This window comes from Rhinoderma darwinii (assembly GCF_050947455.1).
Source record: "Rhinoderma darwinii isolate aRhiDar2 chromosome 12 unlocalized genomic scaffold, aRhiDar2.hap1 SUPER_12_unloc_9, whole genome shotgun sequence".
In the NCBI taxonomy this organism is placed as follows: Eukaryota; Metazoa; Chordata; class Amphibia; order Anura; family Rhinodermatidae; genus Rhinoderma; species Rhinoderma darwinii.
The window spans coordinates 426,947-445,057 of record NW_027461880.1 but is presented as its reverse complement, the minus strand read 5'-3'; the positions used below and the strand labels follow the sequence as shown (position 1 = coordinate 445,057).

Below are 18,111 nucleotides of genomic sequence, written 5' to 3'. Positions count from 1 at the left end.
TACCGTTCAAAAGTTTAGGGTCACCCAGACAATTTTGTGTTTTCCATGAAAACTCACACTTATATTTATCAAATGAGTTGCAAAATGACTAGAAAATTTAGTCAAGACATTGACAAGGTTAGAAATAATGATTTTTATTTGAAATAATAATTTTCTCCTTCAAACTTTGCTTTAGTCAAAGAATGCTCCATTTGCAGCAATTACAGCATTGCAGACCTTTGGCATTCTAGCTGTTAATTTGCTGAGGTAATCGGGAGAAATTTCACCCCATGCTTCCAGAAGCCCCTCCCACAAGTTGGATTGGCTTGATGGGCACTTCTTGCGTACCATACGGTCAAGCTGCTCCCACAACAGCTCTATGGGGTTGAGATCTGGTGACTGCGCTGGCCACTCCATTACAGATAGAATACCAGCTACCGGCTTCTTCCCTAAATAGTTCTTGCATAATTTGGAGGTGTGCTTTGTGTCATTGTCCTGTTGTAGTATGAAATTGGCTCCAATCAAGTGCTGTCCACATGGTATGGAATGGTGTTGCAAAATGGAGTGATAGCCTTCCTTATTCAAAGTCCCTTTTACCTTGTACAAATCTCCCACTTTACCAGCACCAAAGCAACCCCAGACCATCACATTACCTCCACCATGCTTGACAGATGACGTCAGGCACTCTTCCAGCATCTTTTCAGTTGTTCATAAGAGGCTGGACGCAGCACGAAGGGCTTCAGAGGGAAACCTCCATGACAAGACATAGTAGGGAAAGGGTTAATTTAGTGTGAGAAGGAGGGAGTAGTAGGGGGAGGTAGAAGAGGGGTAGGGAGGAGTCAGGGGACGTTACCAGTCTTCCCGCTGTTTTCGGCATTGAGCCGGAAGCAGCGGGAGGAAGAACAAGCAAAAGTGACAAGCTCCCTCTGCTACCGCGCTTACTTCTTACCTGGCCATGTCGGAGGTCGGCATGTTAGAGCAGCTGCGTGCGGCAGCTGCATTCCACGGTCCCGGGTGGTTCGAGGAGACCGTGGCTGCACTGTCCAGGATCCCGGAGGCTAACTCGCCTCCACGCCAGGTCCGGCGCTCAGGGTCAGTAGCTCTGAGGGACAGGCTCCCCTCCCCCGGCCCCCTCCCTAGTGCTAGTACTGTGGCGGCGGGGGGGGGGGAGTTGGCAACCCGTGATCCTGCTCGTATGAAGCAGAGAGCGTCGTCGGGGGCGGCGGTGGCTCAGGCCGGTTCTCCCCGTCGCTCCCGGCGGTCCCGCCCACCAGAACGCCTCAGCCCAGAGGTAGTCCCGCGGACACGGCGTCGCAGGGGGAGCCCTTCAAAGGACGCTGCAGGCCAGGCAGCTGGGAGGGCCGCCTCTTCCCAGGCCCTGCGTCCTGGCAGGAATCCCCAGCCGCGACGAGGTCCGGCGGTACACAGGGGGTCGCAGGCCGGGCTCCCTGTCACCCCTCCTCCATCGGACGTAATATCCAGAGAGCAGCCCACGGCCGCCCCGCATGGTGATGTTCCGGCCAGGGGGCAGGCTTCCTTGAGACCTTCAGGGAGGACGCCTAGATCATCAGCGGAGACGAGGCAACAGGTCCGGTCGGAAGTCTGGGTCCCTGCGGTCGGGCGGCAGGTGGCCGGCCCATCTGTCAGCATGTTGTTGTCCCCGTGTAGGAGATGTCGGTGGGATGGCCAGTCGTCGGCGAGAGAGGATCTGGAGGATGGCGAATTGGACGATTTTCGGCGAGGTCAGGATTTTCCGGCTGACGGGAACACAGCGCCTGGGCAGCCCGGTGAGTACGTAACTCCTTCTTTGCCGTATCCAGCGATTTTTATGTCGGGTGTTGGGGGGGGCAGCAAGCACGGCATCGGCTGCCGGTAGCGGCGCGGTCGGGCGTGACGGCGCTGGCTTAGCGGATTTAGTGTGTTGCTTGCGGGAGTTGGTCGGGTGCTTAGAGAGGGCTGCGGCGCCTGTAGCTACGGCGGGGTCCCCGGCGGTAGTTTGGGAAGGTCCTCGTGAGGTTGGAGTGTTACAGTCGCGTCCCGGGGTTGTGGAAGGGTTGGCGGCGTCTAAGGAAGCGGTCGCGGTGTCCGTTCAGACTGAGGCGCAAAAAGATGGTGATCGGGTGCGGCTTGACGATCGTGCTCGTGGCGAGGTGTATGTATGCTTCGAGGGTCCGTTAGGGGCACACCTAAAACAGGAGGTCCGCGAGCTGATCTGGAAGGACGAGTACGTGGAGATTTTTTCTCTTCTGCCGCTTGCAAAATTCAATTTGGATAAAGGCAAGCGGGACGAGAGTAAGAAGGAGGAAGAGGAACGTAGGCGGTATAGGCTTATCCCGCAGACGTTCGTCAATTGGTCGCAAGCGTTTGCCATTTTAGCCAGCGTGATCGGAGAGAAGGTGCCTGAAGATTGCTCGGCGTTATTTTGCTATTTTGATGCCATTGGGGAGGCTCATAGGGCATACGGGGGTCAGGCGTGGTTGCGGTACGATGAGCAATTTCGCCAGCGAAAGGCGGTTCGGCCGGCGATTCGGTAGGACCAGAAGGATGTTGCGCTTTGGTTGAGGGTGACGGCTCCGGTGAAGCAGTCCTTTCCCGGGAGCATTGGCCAAGGAGGTCAGTCTAGCCAGGCCGGGCAAGGTTCAGGGGCAAAACTGGGATTCTGCTGTCAATTTAATGATGGCCAGTGTAAGTTCGGGGCCACATGTAAGTTCAAGCACGTGTGTTCAGAATGTAATGGTTCATCCCACGGGGCTGCCAAGTGTATGTGGAAGAAGCGGTCAGGGAACCAGTCCTCCTCGGCTGGTCAAGGGGTTGTCGCCGGTGAGGGTGGAAAGGATGGTCCCGTATCTAAATGAGTATCCAGATAGGGTTGCGGCCAAGTTAATTTATGAAGGGTTTCGTGTTGGTTTCGTTATACCTCCGCCTCCTTATGAGGTTCTGGTGACGCGGCGCAATCTTAAGTCGGCTTACTTGCATGCCGAGATCGTGTCGGAAAAACTGTTAAAAGAAGTTTCGTTGGGGCGCATGGCGGGGCCGTTTGTTGATCCGCCAATAAATGATTTAGTGGTGTCCCCATTGGGTATTGTGCCAAAGCGGGAGCCCCAAAAATTTCGTTTAATTCAGCATTTATCCTTTCCCAAGGGTTCGTCGGTGAATGATGGGATTGATCATGAGTTGTTCTCTGTAGTGTACACATCATTTGACAAGGCGGTGGGGCTAGTTCGCGCAGCGGGGCCCGGCGCGTTGTTAGCAAAAACCGACATTGAGGCGGCTTTCCGGTTGTTGCCGGTTCATCCAGAGAGCCAACGGCTGTTGGGTTGTTTTTGGAATGGGGCTTTTTATGTGGATAGGTATCTTCCTATGGGGTGTTCCCTTTCTTGCGCATATTTCGAGGCATTTAGTAGCTTCGTGGAATGGGTGACGAAGGGCGTAGCCGGGGTTGACTCTTTGATACATTACCTGGATGATTTTTTGTGCGTCGGCCCGGGGGGTTCGCCTATTTGCGGTAATTTGCTGCATTCATTGCAGAAGGTTGCGAAGGATTTTGGGATTCCCTTGGCGCCGGAAAAGACTGAGGGCCCGGTCTCTACCATTTGTTTTTTGGGAATTGAAATTGATTCGGTGGCAATGGAGTGTCGACTTCCTGTGGATAAATTAAGGTCATTGAGTCAGGAGGTACGGCGGGCTTGTAGGTTGAAGAAGATGACGTTGCGCGATCTCCAGTCTCTGCTGGGGAAGTTGAATTTCGCTTGCCGGATTATGCCGATGGGGAGAGTTTTTAGTAGACGTTTGGCGGCAGCAACGGCGGGGGTTCGGGCGCCACATCATTTTGTGCGGCTCAGGGAGGAGCATCGGGCTGATCTTCAGGTTTGGGATGATTTTCTTGGTCAGTATAATGGTTGCTCTCTATGGATGGCTCCAGCGCAGGATACGAGTGATTTCAATTTTTTTACGGATGCGGCTGGGGCAGGTGGTTTTGGTGCGTACGGGGGTGGTCCTTGGTGTGCAGGTAACTGGCCGGCTAGCTGGGTGTCCAGCGGACACACGCGGAATCTGGCCCTGCTCGAGCTGTTCCCTATCGTGGTTGCGGCAACCATTTGGGGGGACAAAGGCTCAGGGACAAGAAGGTCAGTTTTTACTGCGACAACATGGAGGTGGTGCTGGCCATTAATAACATCACCGCATCCTCTCCTTCAGTAGTTCAATTGTTGCGACATTTAGTTTTGGTGTGCTTGTCGTTGAACGCGTGGGTGGTCGCGGTGCATGTGCCGGGGGTACGGAATTGTATCGCTGATGCTCTTTCTCGCTCGCAGTGGGATCTATTTCGTCAATTGGCACCGGGAGCGGAGCACCTCGGTTTGGCTTGTCCGGAACATCTCTGGGATCTGGTTTCGGTCCCGTAGAACGATTGGTTGAAAGGTCATTGGCACGTACGACATGGAGTGCTTATTCTGCTTGTTGGAAGCAGTGGGAGGAGTGGGTAAGAGAGTTGGGTAACGTCAGCCCGGATCAAGACAGGTTGGTGGCACTTTTGTATTGGTTGGGGGACGCTTGGGAGGCGGGGTTTTCCCTGGCTAAGGTCAATCGTTTCGTTTCTGCACTGGCTTTTGGTTTTAAGTTGCAGGGTTTTCGGGATGTGTCTAAGGAATTTTTAGTAGGACAAGCTTTAAAGGGTCTGCGTCGAGGTAGGGTCGAAGCAGATCGTAGACAGCCCGTGTCTTTTGCTCTCCTCGGTTCTTTGGGCATATCGCTAGTGTCTGTCTGTCGTTCTTCGTCCGAGGTTGAGTTATTTCAGTTAGCATTTTCCTTAGCGTTTTTTGGCGCACTTCGAATTGGCAAGCTGGTTTCACCTAGTACCAAGCGGGCAGGGGGGTTGAGACTGGAGGAGGTGGGTCTATATGGGGATAGACTCGAGTTGTGGTTGCGGCGGTCAAAAACTGATCAAACGGGCAGAGGAAAGCGCATAGCTTTGTTTGCCCTCCCGGGATCGGCGATGTGTCCGGTCGCCTGTATGCATGCTTTTAAACCACAGGTGGGGTCGCCCGAGTTGCCGTTGCTACGTCACGAGAATGGGTCATTTTTGTCCAGATATCAATTTGGCGCAGTATTTAAGAAATGCTTGGTGGCGGTCGGAGTCGCTGCAGGCCCTTACTGATCTCACTCCTTTAGGATTGGCGCAGCAACCGAAGCGGGGCGCTGGGGGTTGGACGACGAGGGGGTGCGGCACATTGGCCGTTGGGAGTCCAACAGGTTTAGGTCCTACGTGCGCCCTCATTTGTTATGAGTCATGTTGTTATTTGTTGTTAAAAGTGTGTGTGCTGTATTTTTTCGTTTCAGATCAGCTCCCGTGCCTTGTGTGGTTGTTAGGACACTTTTACATGCATTGAGGGGCCTTGAGGGCGGACGTCCGCCCTGACGGCCGTCAGCTGCGCATTCCGCAGCAGGACGCGGTTTTGCATTGGCTGGGATTTAGAGGTATGTTGTAGAGACGGGTTTTAGCAGAGTTTCAGACATACTCTCGGCTGGATAAGGTTCCGGAAGTCCTGGTATTGCACGTGGGGGGAAATGATTTGGGGGTTCGCCCTTTTCGGGAGTTGGTGTGGGATATCAAACATGATATGTTGTGTTTGTGGGCATCTTATCCCGGCCTAGTGATAGTTTGGTCGGACATAGTTCCAAGGAAGCATTGGCGGCTGGCTAGGTCGGTGGATTAATAAGGCTCGCATAAAAGTGAATCGGGCAGTGTCCCGTTTTGTGGCCAAGAATGGGGGCATTTGTGTGCGGCACAGGGATTTGGAGTCAGGAGTAGGTAATTACTGGAGGAGTGATGGGGTGCATCTGACCAAGGTTGGGATTGATTTGTGGAGCCTGGCACTAGCAGAAGGAATTGAAAGGGCGTTGGTGGTGTGGCGGAACTCACAGGCTTAAGGTGGTCAAGGCCTGTTTCGCTGTGGCGGGGGGAGTCCTTGAGGTTGATCAGTACGAAATGGTGGGGGGGTCGCATTGGGGGTATGCGTCCCCCAAAAAAGGTACATGGTTTGAAGACTTCATAGGGTATTATCCCTTTCAAGTGGTCTTCTGGTGGTTGGAGCCATCTGCAGAGGTGAGCGGTGCCTCCGAGCTGGTTTACGGCTGGAGGTAAATTGTTGGTGGTGGTTGCAGATGGCTAACTCGAGGTAAAACATATCTAAAAATGGCTTCAAGGACTTCCCCTGCTCGGATTAATGTTAATGTTAATTGTTATTTATGATACTGACCCATGTTGGGTCATGTGAATTATAGGAGGAATTCTCTGGTTGGATTCCTAATTAGTTATCCGAATTCTGTGGCCATTTCACATTCAACCTCGGTTGTCACGTGTCTTTTCTTAGAGGTAGGGGTGATAAAAGAAAGGATAAGTAGAAGGTTCAATAACACACGACTCTACTTAGGCAAGTCATGCGTCTCACAAATGTTCTTCTGTGTGATCCAAACACCTCAAACTTCGATTCGTCTGTCCATAACACTTTTTTCCAATCTTCCTCTGTCCAATGTCTGTGTGCTTTTGCCCATATTAATCTTTTCCTTTTATTAGCCAGTCTCAGATAAGGCTTTTTCTTTGCCACTCTGCCCTGAAGGCCAGCATCCCGGAGTCACCTCTTCACTGTAGACGTTGACACTGGCGTTTTGCGGGTACTATTTAATGAAGCTGCCAGTTGAGGGCCCGTGAGGCGTCTATTTCTCAAACTAGAGACTCTAATGTACTTGTCTTGTTGCTCAGTTGTGCAGCGGGGCCTCCCACTTCTCTTTCTACTCTGGTTAGAGCCTGTTTGTGCTGTCCTCTGAAGGGAGTAGTACACACCGTTGTAGGAAATCTGCAGTTTCTTGGCAATTTCTCGCATGGAATAGCCTTCATTTCTAAGAACAAGAATAGACTGTCGAGTTTCACATGAAAGCTCTATTTTTCTAGCCATATTGAGAGTTTAATCGAACCCACAAATGTGATGCTCCAGATTCTCAACTAGCTCAAAGGAAGGTCAGTTTTATGGCTCCTCTAAACAGCAAAACTGTTTACAGCGGTGCTAACATAATTGCACAAGGGTTTTCAAGTGTTTTCTAATCATCCATTAGCCTTCTAACACAGTTAGCAAACACAATGCACCATTAGAACACTGGAGTGATGGTTGCTGGAAATGGGCCTCTATACACCTATGTAGATATTGCATTAAAAACCAGATGTTTGCAGCTAGAATAGTCATTTACCACATTAACAATGTATAGAGTGTATTTCTGATTAATTTAATGTTATCTTCATTGAAAAAAACTGTGCTTTTCTTTCAAAAATAAGGAAATTTCTAAGTGACCCTAAACTTTTGAACGGTAGTGTATATGGTCTGCAGAATGCCTGTGTAGGACTGATATCTGTCACTATATGGTGGGAATATTGGTCTTTGTTTTACTAGACACGTTTTTAGTACACAATTAAGAGTGTTCACATTATTTCTATATAGTGGAAGTGTAGACCCCCAAGAATTATTTCCTTTGGTAGGTCCAAGGTACCTCAGTCAGACACTGAGTGTACACATCCTTGCATTAAAATATTGTATTACTGTCTGTTGCCTTAGAGGAGAATTTATTAACCTTGCTAAGCCGCTTATCTGGGATAGAAAAGTCCCAAAAGTCGCAATTTGCGGGAACGTTTTTGGTCAGTTTACGCTGCCTTTGGCACTTTTTTGAAAAGTGTGTGGTGCTTTGCTTTTGTATGCTCTGGGACGCCTCTAGTTTCTTCTGAACCTGGGCCCAGACTGTGGACAGTTCCCGATGAACGAGATCTACCTCGGGATTGTTGGAACCACCAGGTGAAACAGAGGAGAACCGTGGATTAAACCCAAAATTACAGAAAAATGGGGAGACCCCTGATGAGTGACTGACCCGGTTATTAAGGGAAAATTTGGCGAGGGAAATGAAGGAGACCCAATCATATTGACAGTCAGAGATAAAACACCTTAAATATTGTTCTAGAGACTGATTAGTCCTCCAGAACGGACCCCTAAATAAATATAGACCCAAGACTAGACCCCTAAATAAATACAGACCCCAGACCAGTTCCCTAAATAAATACAGACCACAGACCAGACCCCTAAATAAATACAGATCCAAGACTAGACCCCTAAATAAATACAGACCCAAGACTAGACCCCTAAATAAATACAGACCCAGACCAGACCCCTAAATAAATGCAGACCCCAGACCAGACCCCTAAATAAATACAGACCCCAGACCAGACCCCTAAATAATTACAGACCCCAGACCAGACCCCTAAATAAATACAGACCCCAGACCAGACTCCTAAATAAATACAGACGGTAGACCGGACCCCTAAATAAATACAGACCCCAGACCAGACCTCTAAATAAATACAGACCCCAGACCAGACCCCTAAATAAATACAGACCCCAGACCACTAAATAAATGCAGACCCCAGACCAGACCCCTAAATAAATACAGACCCCAGACCAGACTCCTAAATAAATACAGATGCTAGACCGGACCCCTAAATAAATACAGACCCCAGACCAGACCTCTAAATAAATACAGACCCCAGACCAGACCCCTAAATAAATACAGACCCCAGACCAGACCCCTAAATACATACAGACCCCAGACCAGACCACTAAATAAATACAGGCCCCAGACCGGACCCCTAAATAATTACAGACCAGTGGCGGACACAGACTGCAAAAGGCCCCTGTGCAGATAATGTGCCAGGGCCCCCCCGCCCCCCCCCCAATACCGACAAAGTTACCTAAACATATATATGCATATAAAAATAAACCTTACTAATAAAAATTATGAAGGAAGATTTATATTGTACATTTTATTACCAGTTTAGAACACAAGTAACACATTTTTTTCCGGGTTAAATTCTTATCTAAACTAAGTCCCTAAATGTGGGCAAAGAAAATGAAAAACCTATACTCACCTCCTCCGGCGCCTCCGTTCCCCCTCCGCAGCCCCTATCCCTTTCTGTGTTTACAAAGCTGCTGTGGTGACGCGCGGTCGATGGCACATGACCGCTGCAGCCAATCAATGCCCTCAACAGCGATTTGCTGTGGAACTACTGTCCTCAGCAGCACACCAATGAGGAGTTATTGGCAGCAGCGGTCACGTGCCATCGGCAGCGCGTCACCAGTGCAGCCTTGTACACTTGTAACACAGACCGAGACAGGAGGATGGGGGCTGCGGCGGGTGAACGGAGGCGAGGGAGGAGGTGAGTATAGTTTTTTTATTTTCTTTGCCCACATTTAGAGACTTAGGTTAAATTGAATCATTGAATATAACACAAAGCACTCATGCAACTGAGATGCAATAATTTAGATGATCTTATCATGCTTAGCTTACTGCACTGTTACCTATCAAGCAGGACTGAATCTCAAGATATCTACAGAGGGGGCTGTATGGCGTTATCTACAGGGGGGCTGTATGGCGCTATCAACAGAGGGGGCTGTATGGCGTTATCTACAGGGGGGACTGTATGGCGCTATCTACAGAGGGGGCTGTATGGCGTTATCTACAGGGGGGACTGTATGGCGCTATCTACAGAGGGGTCTGTATGGCGCTATCTACAGGGGGGTCTGTATGGCGCTATCTACAGGGGGGTCTGTATGGCGCTATCTACAGGGGGGACTGTATGGCGCTATCTACAGGGGGGACTGTATGGCGCTATCTACAGGGGGGACTGTATGGCGCTATCTACAGGGGGGACTGTATGGCGCTATCTACAGGGGGGACTGTATGGCGCTATCTACAGAGGGGGCTGTATGGCGTTATCTACAGGGGGGCTGTATGGCGTTATCTACAGGGGGCTGTATGGTGTTATCTACAGGGGGGACTTTATGGCGTTATCTACAGTGGGGTCTGTATGGCGTTATCTACAGGGGTTCTGTATGGCGTTCCCTACAGGGGGGGTCTGTAGGGAAAGTCATACAGCCCCCCCCTGTAGGGAACGCCATACAGACCCCCCTTTAGGGAACGCCATACAGACCCCCCTGTAGGGAACGCTATACAGCCCCCCCTGTAGGGAACGCTATACAGCCCCCCCTGTAGGGAACGCCTTACAGCCCCCCCCCTGTAGGGAACGCTATACAGCCCCCCCCCCTGTAGGGAACGCCATACACCCCCAATCACTCAAAAAAATGCGACCTACAGTGTGAAAAGACAAAAGACATGTATCCCCTATCCACAGGATAGGGGATACATGTGTGATCGCTGGCATTGATAGGGAGAGCGGGGGACCGAAAGTCCCCCGAAGTTCTCCATCACTCACCTCTGACTTCCGGTGTCTGCGCAGCTCAAGTGTGACCGGCGCTCCATTCATTTCTACGGAGCTGCCGACACAGACCCCGGAAGTCCGAGGTTTGTGATGGAGAACTTCAGGGGACTTTCGGTCCCCCGTTCTCCCTATCAATGCCAGCGATCACACACGTATCCCCTATCCTGTGGATAGGGGATACATGTCTTATGTTTAATGGCAGAGCGGGGAGATACTCCCTGCTCTGCCGTAGTGTTCCGTGGCATCGCGCTGTAGCAGCCATAGCGGCAGCTAGCGGAGATTCCGGCCAAGGTGGGGGCCCGTGCCGGCAGGTGACGCGGGCCCCCTCATGCCGCGGCCCCGTAGCAGCCGCTACGGCTGCTATAGCAGTAGTTACGCCCCTGTGTTAGGGGGAGTTCACACTGAGGTTTTTTTCGCGAAAAACGTCAGAAAGTGCCTCCCATTGAAATCCATGAAATTTTTCCTGCGAGCAGTAAAAACCGCATGCGGGAAAAAGAAGCGCAATGCCCTTTCTTCGGGCGTTTCTGTCTCTGACTTCCCATTGACAACAATGGCAGGCAGAAAATGCGTTTTTTGCTGCGTTTCCCTGCCCACGGCCCGATGGCCGAAAAACGCCACAAAAAAACGCAATGAAAAACGCGGGAAGTGTTCTACCGGCAGGTCAAAATATGCCTCAAAATTCCGGAAGGAATTATGAGGCAGATTTTTCTACATAAAAACTTCTCCCTTCTGACATGAACTTTTTAACTTCATCTACCTGTCCTCTGCAGTCTGCACGTCCTCCACTCGTCCTGTGTCTGTCCTCCGCTCATCCTATGAGTTCTCCGGCAGTCCTGACTGTACTGTCCAGCCGCCCGAAGTCTTACGTCGCACCGCCCCCTGTCCTCTCCCCTGCCTGAGCGCTCCTCCTACCACCAGCATCGCCGTCCTGTCCTATTCATCTGTGCCAGATTGGCAGTGCAGTGTAGCGGCTATCACCGGGCCCGGGCACCCGCCCCCTCCCTCCCGATTGGTAGTGCAGTGTGGCGGCTATCACCGGGCCCCCGCCCCCTCCCTCCCCTCATGCCTAGTGTTGTGATGCTACTAGGCATGAGGGGGCCCGTGCCGCCAGGCCTGGTACATAAAATGTAATGTGCCTGTCAGGGCGACACGGGCCCCCCCATGCCGCGGGCCCCGTAGCAGCTGCTACGGCTGCTACTGTGGTAGTTACGCCACTGAACGGGCCCCCTTCCCACGCGGGGCCCTTGTGCAGCTGCACCGGCTGCACATGCGGTATGTCCGCCCCTGTTACAGACCCCTAAAACAATCCGATAGAATACCAACAGACAGAATTCAATAAAAAATAGTGCTCAAAGAGGTAATAGGTAATAAACTGTAATGCATCGTTGCTGACTATATTACATGCACTATATTGAATCCTGAGTGAAAACCAAGATATACTTGGTGCATCGATCAACAATTTACATGAGATTAAACCAAGAAAATATGATCGACTTCAGCACACGATATTTGAAAAAATATACACATTTTTATTAAATTACATACATGAGACAATTAAAAAGTAGAACAGGGGATGAGTCACACAACAAAAGACGTCAAAATCAGTGAAAAACCGGGTAAGAGTATAATGTCACTGTGTACATGTTACGTTATAACAGCAGAAGTGAAACATGAACATGATAAGATCGAGAAGTGATATTCAATTGAAATCAGGGCTGATTAGGGCCAAGTATGTCCAAAGATGACAAAAATATAGTCGTAATAAAATATAGTACTGGTAATGGAAGCGATATCTATGTAAGAGCAAAAAGTAAGTAAGAATCGCAGATGTACAGCAGTACCATATCTCAGATAGATTTGAAGTCAGTGGATGATCAAGAATAATAAGCAATCAGGGCCGATTGGGGCCAAGTATGTCCAAAGACGACAAGAAATATAGTCGTAAGAAAATATAGTACTGGTAACCCTAAAACAATGCAGACCACAGACCAGACCACTAAATAATTACAGACCCCAGACCAGACCCCTAAATGAATTCAGACTACAGACCGGACCCCTAATAAAATACAGACCCCAGAGTGGACCCCTAAATAAATACAGACCCCGAGCTAGACCCCTAAATAAATGCAGACCCCAGACTGGACCCCTAAATGAATACAGACTCCAAACCAGACCCCTAAATAAATAGACCCCAGAGCAGAGCACTAAATCAATGGAGACCACAGACCAGACCCCTAAATAATTACAGACCCCAGACCCGACCCCTAAATATTTACAAACCCCAGACCAGACACCTAAATAAATTCAGACCCCAGACCGGACCCCTAAATAAATACACACCCCAGACTGGACCCCTAAATAAATACAGACCCCAGACTAGACCCCTAAATGAATACAGACTCCAAACCAGACCCCTAAATAAATAGACCCCAGAGCAGAGCACTAAATCAATGGAGACCACAGACCAGACCCCTAAATAATTACAGACCCCAGACCCGACCCCTAAATATTTACAAACCCCAGACCAGACACCTAAATAAATTCAGACCCCAGACCGGACCCCTAAATAAATACACACCCCAGACTGGACCCCTAAATAAATACAGACCCCAGACTAGACCCCTAAATGAATACAGACTCCAAACCAGACCCCTAAATAAATAGACCCCAGAGCAGAGCACTAAATCAATGGAGACCACAGACCAGACCCCTAAATAATTACAGACCCCAGACCCGACCCCTAAATATTTACAAACCCCAGACCAGACACCTAAATAAATTCAGACCCCAGACCGGACCCCTAAATAAATACACACCCCAGACTGGACCCCTAAATAAATACAGACCCCAGACTAGACCCCTAAATGAATACAGACTCCAAACCAGACCCCTAAATAAATACAGACCCCAGACCAGACCCCTAAATAAATACAGACCCCAGACTAGACCCCTAAATAAATGCAGACCCCAGAGCAGACCCCTAAATAAATACAGACCCCAGACCAGACCCCTAAATCAATGAAGACCACAGACCAGTCCCCTAAATAAATACAGACCCCAGACTAGACCCCTAAATAAATACAGACCCCATACGGAACCCCTAAATAAATACAGACTACAGACTAGACCCCTAAATAAATACAGACCCCAGACCAGACCCCTAAATAAATACAGACCCCTAAATATAAACCCAGATTCTATATTGTGGATGAAAAGGGTTTTGCCAATAACCTGAGCAAATAACCGTTGTTTATCTCTACTGTAGGAGTGGCATGTATTGCTACTGTGTTCTGCAGACCCCTGACCAGGCCATAAGAAACCCTGGTTGGGAAACACAGCTCTGGACACTAGACTGGCACTCATGATGCCCACATCAGACATGGCAGAGCAGGTTACTGCCAGGCAGGTGCCACCTGAGGATTCCATGACCTCTGACATCATGTGACCTGCACACGACCAACTGCCGTTTACTTTCAACTGTCGACGGGAGCGATCGGACTGAAGTCTACAGGTAGGAAGATATTGGTGAAAATGGCGTCCAATGGACATGGAGAAGACGGCGAGAAGAGAGAAGAGGAGAAGAGGAAGAGGGAGGAGGACAGCGTCACCGGATTCAAGAAGAAGAGGAGAGGAGCCAAGGACAGAGGATTGGAGGATGAGGAGCCAAGACCTGGGAGCAGCCAAGACCCTGGAACATCCAGCCCCTATGCCAGGCTTACCATCAGCCGCTTCACCATCCACCAGGTCCTGGGTAGGGGCAGCTTTGGCAAAGTGAGTATAATATCGAAATATTTCATTTTATAGGGTGGTAAACCTAAAGTTGACCTTTTATCTCCATCAATTGTTCTCTGTTGTCACCATGTTATGCTGGATGGATGATGGGTGTAGTGTTCTCCTATGGGATGCCTAATAGGACATCCAGAAGTATTCCTGCCCCCATAACCACTACTTTAGTTTTTCATTTTAGTATTTTTCTGTCGACATATGAGAGATTTTGATTTTTGGGGGCACGAGTTGTAGTTTTTAATGGCTCCATTCAATGTACCATATCATTTACTGGGAACATTGTAAAAGGCAGTTTTTTTTTAGGTGAAATAGCAAAAAAAAACAAAACAGCAATTCCTCCATTGGTTTAATAATTTGGCTTTTATGGTGTTAACTAAGTGGTAAAAATGACACGTTACCTTTATTCTGCGGGTCAGTACAATAACGGGATACCAAAATTATATTGGTTTATTTTTTATACTTTTTATCCAATAAAAACAATTTGTAAAAACATTAATTTGTTGTGTCTCCATATTCTGAAACCCCGAATTGTTTTTATTTTTCTGTTGATGGGGCGGTGTGAGGACTTGTTTTTTGTGGGGCGAGCTGTACTGTTTATTGGTACTATTTTGGGTTACATAAAACTTTTAATCACTTTTTAACTTTTTATTCCATTTTTCGAGGAGCTAAACAAAACGAAATAGAAAAAAGTTTATTTATTTATTTTGACTGCAATATTTATGTATCGCTTGAATTGTTCTTTTAGCCTCCTCCTATTAAGCTTAGTAGGAGGACCAAGTTGGCAGACCTTGGGGTCTTCATTAGGCCCCCTGGCTGCCATGACAACTATCTACACACTGTGATCGCGTTACGGGTAGGGGTGATGGGGTGACAGCGGGAGCTTACCTCTATTTAACTGTTCAGATGCCACGGTCGCTATTATAGCGTATGATCCTGCTCCATACTACCCCCACCAACTAAGATAATTATGTCAAATGTGGGTAAGGCGTGAAGACCTCTCCATACAGGGCCCAACAGCAGACACTGCATTATGCTGGGAGCTCAGCTTTGTTCTGCTGTAGAGTCCTGGGCACTACTCGACTGACCCACCTCTCTGTCCACCTCTGTTCCTTCTTCTTCTCATGAGGAATCTCCATTTGTTTTCCTCAGGTGGTCCTGGCATCAGTCCCCGGCCGAAACACCTACATGGCCGTAAAAATGATCACCAAACGGGACAATACGGACGAAATTATGAGAGAGCGGCGGATACTCCTAGCGGCCAGACACTGCCCGTTCCTATGCCACCTCTATGCCGCACATCAATCTGAGGAGCGGGCATTTTTTATCACGGAGTATCTGTCCGGTGGCAGCCTGGAGGCTTTGATCAGGATGTGCGGCTGCTTGAACATCGGCAACGTAAGGCGAGTAAATAATCAGGAGACTGAGGGGGGTGGAAAGAAGAAAAGGTGAGGGGGGAGGTCAGATGAAGGATAATACAGAGAATGCAGAATACAGGCTGCCATAATCAGCGCCTCCTCTCTGCTAGGGACCGCACAGACTCCATCATAACATGATATTAGGGAATTGATAGAGGAAGATTTCATGACATTGAGACTCCACTCTGTTCTCCCCATCAGATTCTACACAGCAGAGATGATATGTGGCCTCCAGTTCCTCCATGGACACAACATCGTCCACCGGTAAGCAGAACTTCCCCCTTCTTTCATTCTCCTTTACATGCTGGAAACAGTGCACCCAGCTTTCCTACACTCCTGAATGGCTATTCTGCTTGGTGGTGCAATGACCCATCCCCCGTCTCCTGGATCACTGGGCGGATTTGTCATTCTCTCGTCTTATTTCTTTGCAGAGATCTAAAGCCGGAGAATATAATGTTGGATGCAGATGGCCACGTCCGTATCATCGACCTGGGATTGGCCCAAGATGGCGTCACCGCCTCCAATAAGATCCGTGGAGTGTCGGGAACGTTGCATTACATGGCCCCCGAGGTGCTTCTTAGAAAAAAATACGGCTCCGCAGTTGACTGGTGGAGCCTGGGGATTGTGGTGTCCAGGATGGCAGCAGGACGCTCCCCATTTTACAACGGCCCCGTCAGGCAAATGGCTATCAAAGCCATCACCACCGCGAAGCCTAAATTTCCAACTTGGCTTAATCCTGACGTGAAACATCTGACCAAGAGACTGGTCCGTAAAAATTCTAAGAGGCGCCTCGGTGTGTGCGGGAACATCAGAGAGCATCCATTCTTCTTCACCATCGGCTGGGAGGAACTGCAGGAGAGGAGGGCACAGCCACCATTTACACCATTTGTGCCCGTTCTGGAGAACCAACATCTGAAGTGGCCAGAGAATAACAAAGCCCTTCACCCCTTGGCCGGGTTCAGCTTCATGTCACCAAGCTGGACCCGATAAGATCTCAGGACAAGGGCCCAGAACTTCATGCCTCCTGACCCGCGCCTCAAGTCTCTGCTGCTGTATGTCACCTCGGCTGCCCAGACCATCATCTCTCTCCTTACCATCTTCATGCCACACCTCTGCCATCTTGCTGCTGCACCAGAGCCTTGACTTGCCATCCTCCAATCCCGGGCAGGCATCTGACATCACTCCAGCCTGAAGATCCTCTACACCCCCCAGGAGCGGCCTGTGCTTAGTTTCCATCTGGGGAGATCAGGAATAATAGCCGCATGTTGTAGTCCTGGGGCCGGAGCGGCCATTATACCTGATCTCACCTCAGCACAGGCCAGGTAAGTAATGCACCCACATCACCCACATCACCCACATCACCCACATCACCCACGTTACCCACATCACCCCACTATATAATAAGTATAGACACCACACTACATGATAAGTATAGACACCCGCATATAGACACATAGTACATTTAGATTAGACTTTAGCCTTTGATCCTGGGATTATTCTGATCGCCATATTTGGGGTCAGGAAGGAATTTTCCCCCCTTAATATGAGGACAATTGGCTCATTCCTCAAAGGGGGTTTTCGCCTTCCTCTGGATCAACACGGCCTTAAATAGGTTTAGGATGATAGAGTAATAAGTAGTAACACACATAAGTAACATAATATAAATATAGAAAATAATTAAAAATAAATCTTAATTTAATACAATTTATAGTTTACACATAAATAAATACAGTAGTTCATTAAAAATAATAATAAAAAAAAATTAATAATTTTCCCCTAGTCTTTCCCCATATTACACATGTTACACTTCAGCCTTTGATCCTGGGATTTATGCCGATCGCCATATTTGGGGTCAGGAAGGAATTTTCCCCCCTAATATGAGGACAATTGGCTCATTCCTCACAGGGGGTTTTCGCCTTCCTCTGGATCAACACGGCCTTAAATAGGTTTAGTATAATAGATAAATAGATGACACATACATATACACAGTATATAATAATAGTAGTCTTAATACTTCTAGAATAATCTCCTAATAATAAAATATAACCTTCCCTTATCTGTAAATAAAACTTTCCTTTTACCCCCTACATCTTTGTGCTTGTTTTTATTCCCATTGGACTTCTGTGTAGTAAATGTTGTCCGAGCTCTGAGACCCCCACCAATCACTAGAACGAAGCAGCTGAAGGTCTCGTGTGAGCGCTCAGCCGCTTCCTGTCTGTTCGGCTTTTTCCGGAAAAATGTATCGGCTCATAGACTTTCTATTGAGTCCGTTCACCGATACATTTATTTCTGGAAAAAGCCGAACAAACACGAAGCGGCTGAGCGCTCACACGGGGGCTTCAGCTGCTTCATTCTAGTGATTGGTGGGGGTCTCAGTGCTCGGACCCCCACCAATCCAATCTTCTGACGTGTCACTATGTCACTATGACATGTCAGAAGTTTGTCAAACGTTTAGCTACACTTTAAAGGTATATGTCAGATTTAAAGCCCAAATGTGGTGTGAACAGAGCCTTACAGGGGTTGTCAGGTTTTTACAATACCGTTTTGCTAGAGGGGTCCAGTAATCTGTGGGGGAACTTGCTGCAAGAGTTTAATTTCCCTACAGCATCTCTAAAGGGG

At 48.8% G+C, this 18,111-nt stretch overlaps 2 protein-coding genes across 2 annotated transcripts; both read left to right on the top strand.

The window, feature by feature from the left end:
* Window positions 1-13,780: 13,780 nt before the first annotated feature.
* LOC142698215 (protein kinase C-like 1) lies at window positions 13,781-15,526 on the top strand. The gene is made up of 2 exons (XM_075847859.1): window positions 13,781-14,062; window positions 15,227-15,526. Exons 1-2 carry the CDS (start codon window positions 13,823-13,825, stop codon window positions 15,524-15,526), a joined length of 540 nt encoding a protein of 179 aa, XP_075703974.1. The 5' UTR covers window positions 13,781-13,822.
* LOC142698211 (protein kinase C delta type-like) lies at window positions 15,523-17,568 on the top strand. The gene is made up of 2 exons (XM_075847855.1): window positions 15,523-15,756; window positions 15,924-17,568. The coding sequence occupies exons 1-2, from the start codon at window positions 15,659-15,661 to the stop codon at window positions 16,480-16,482; spliced, it is 657 nt and encodes a 218-aa protein (XP_075703970.1). The 5' UTR covers window positions 15,523-15,658; the 3' UTR covers window positions 16,483-17,568.
* Window positions 17,569-18,111: the final 543 nt, after the last annotated feature.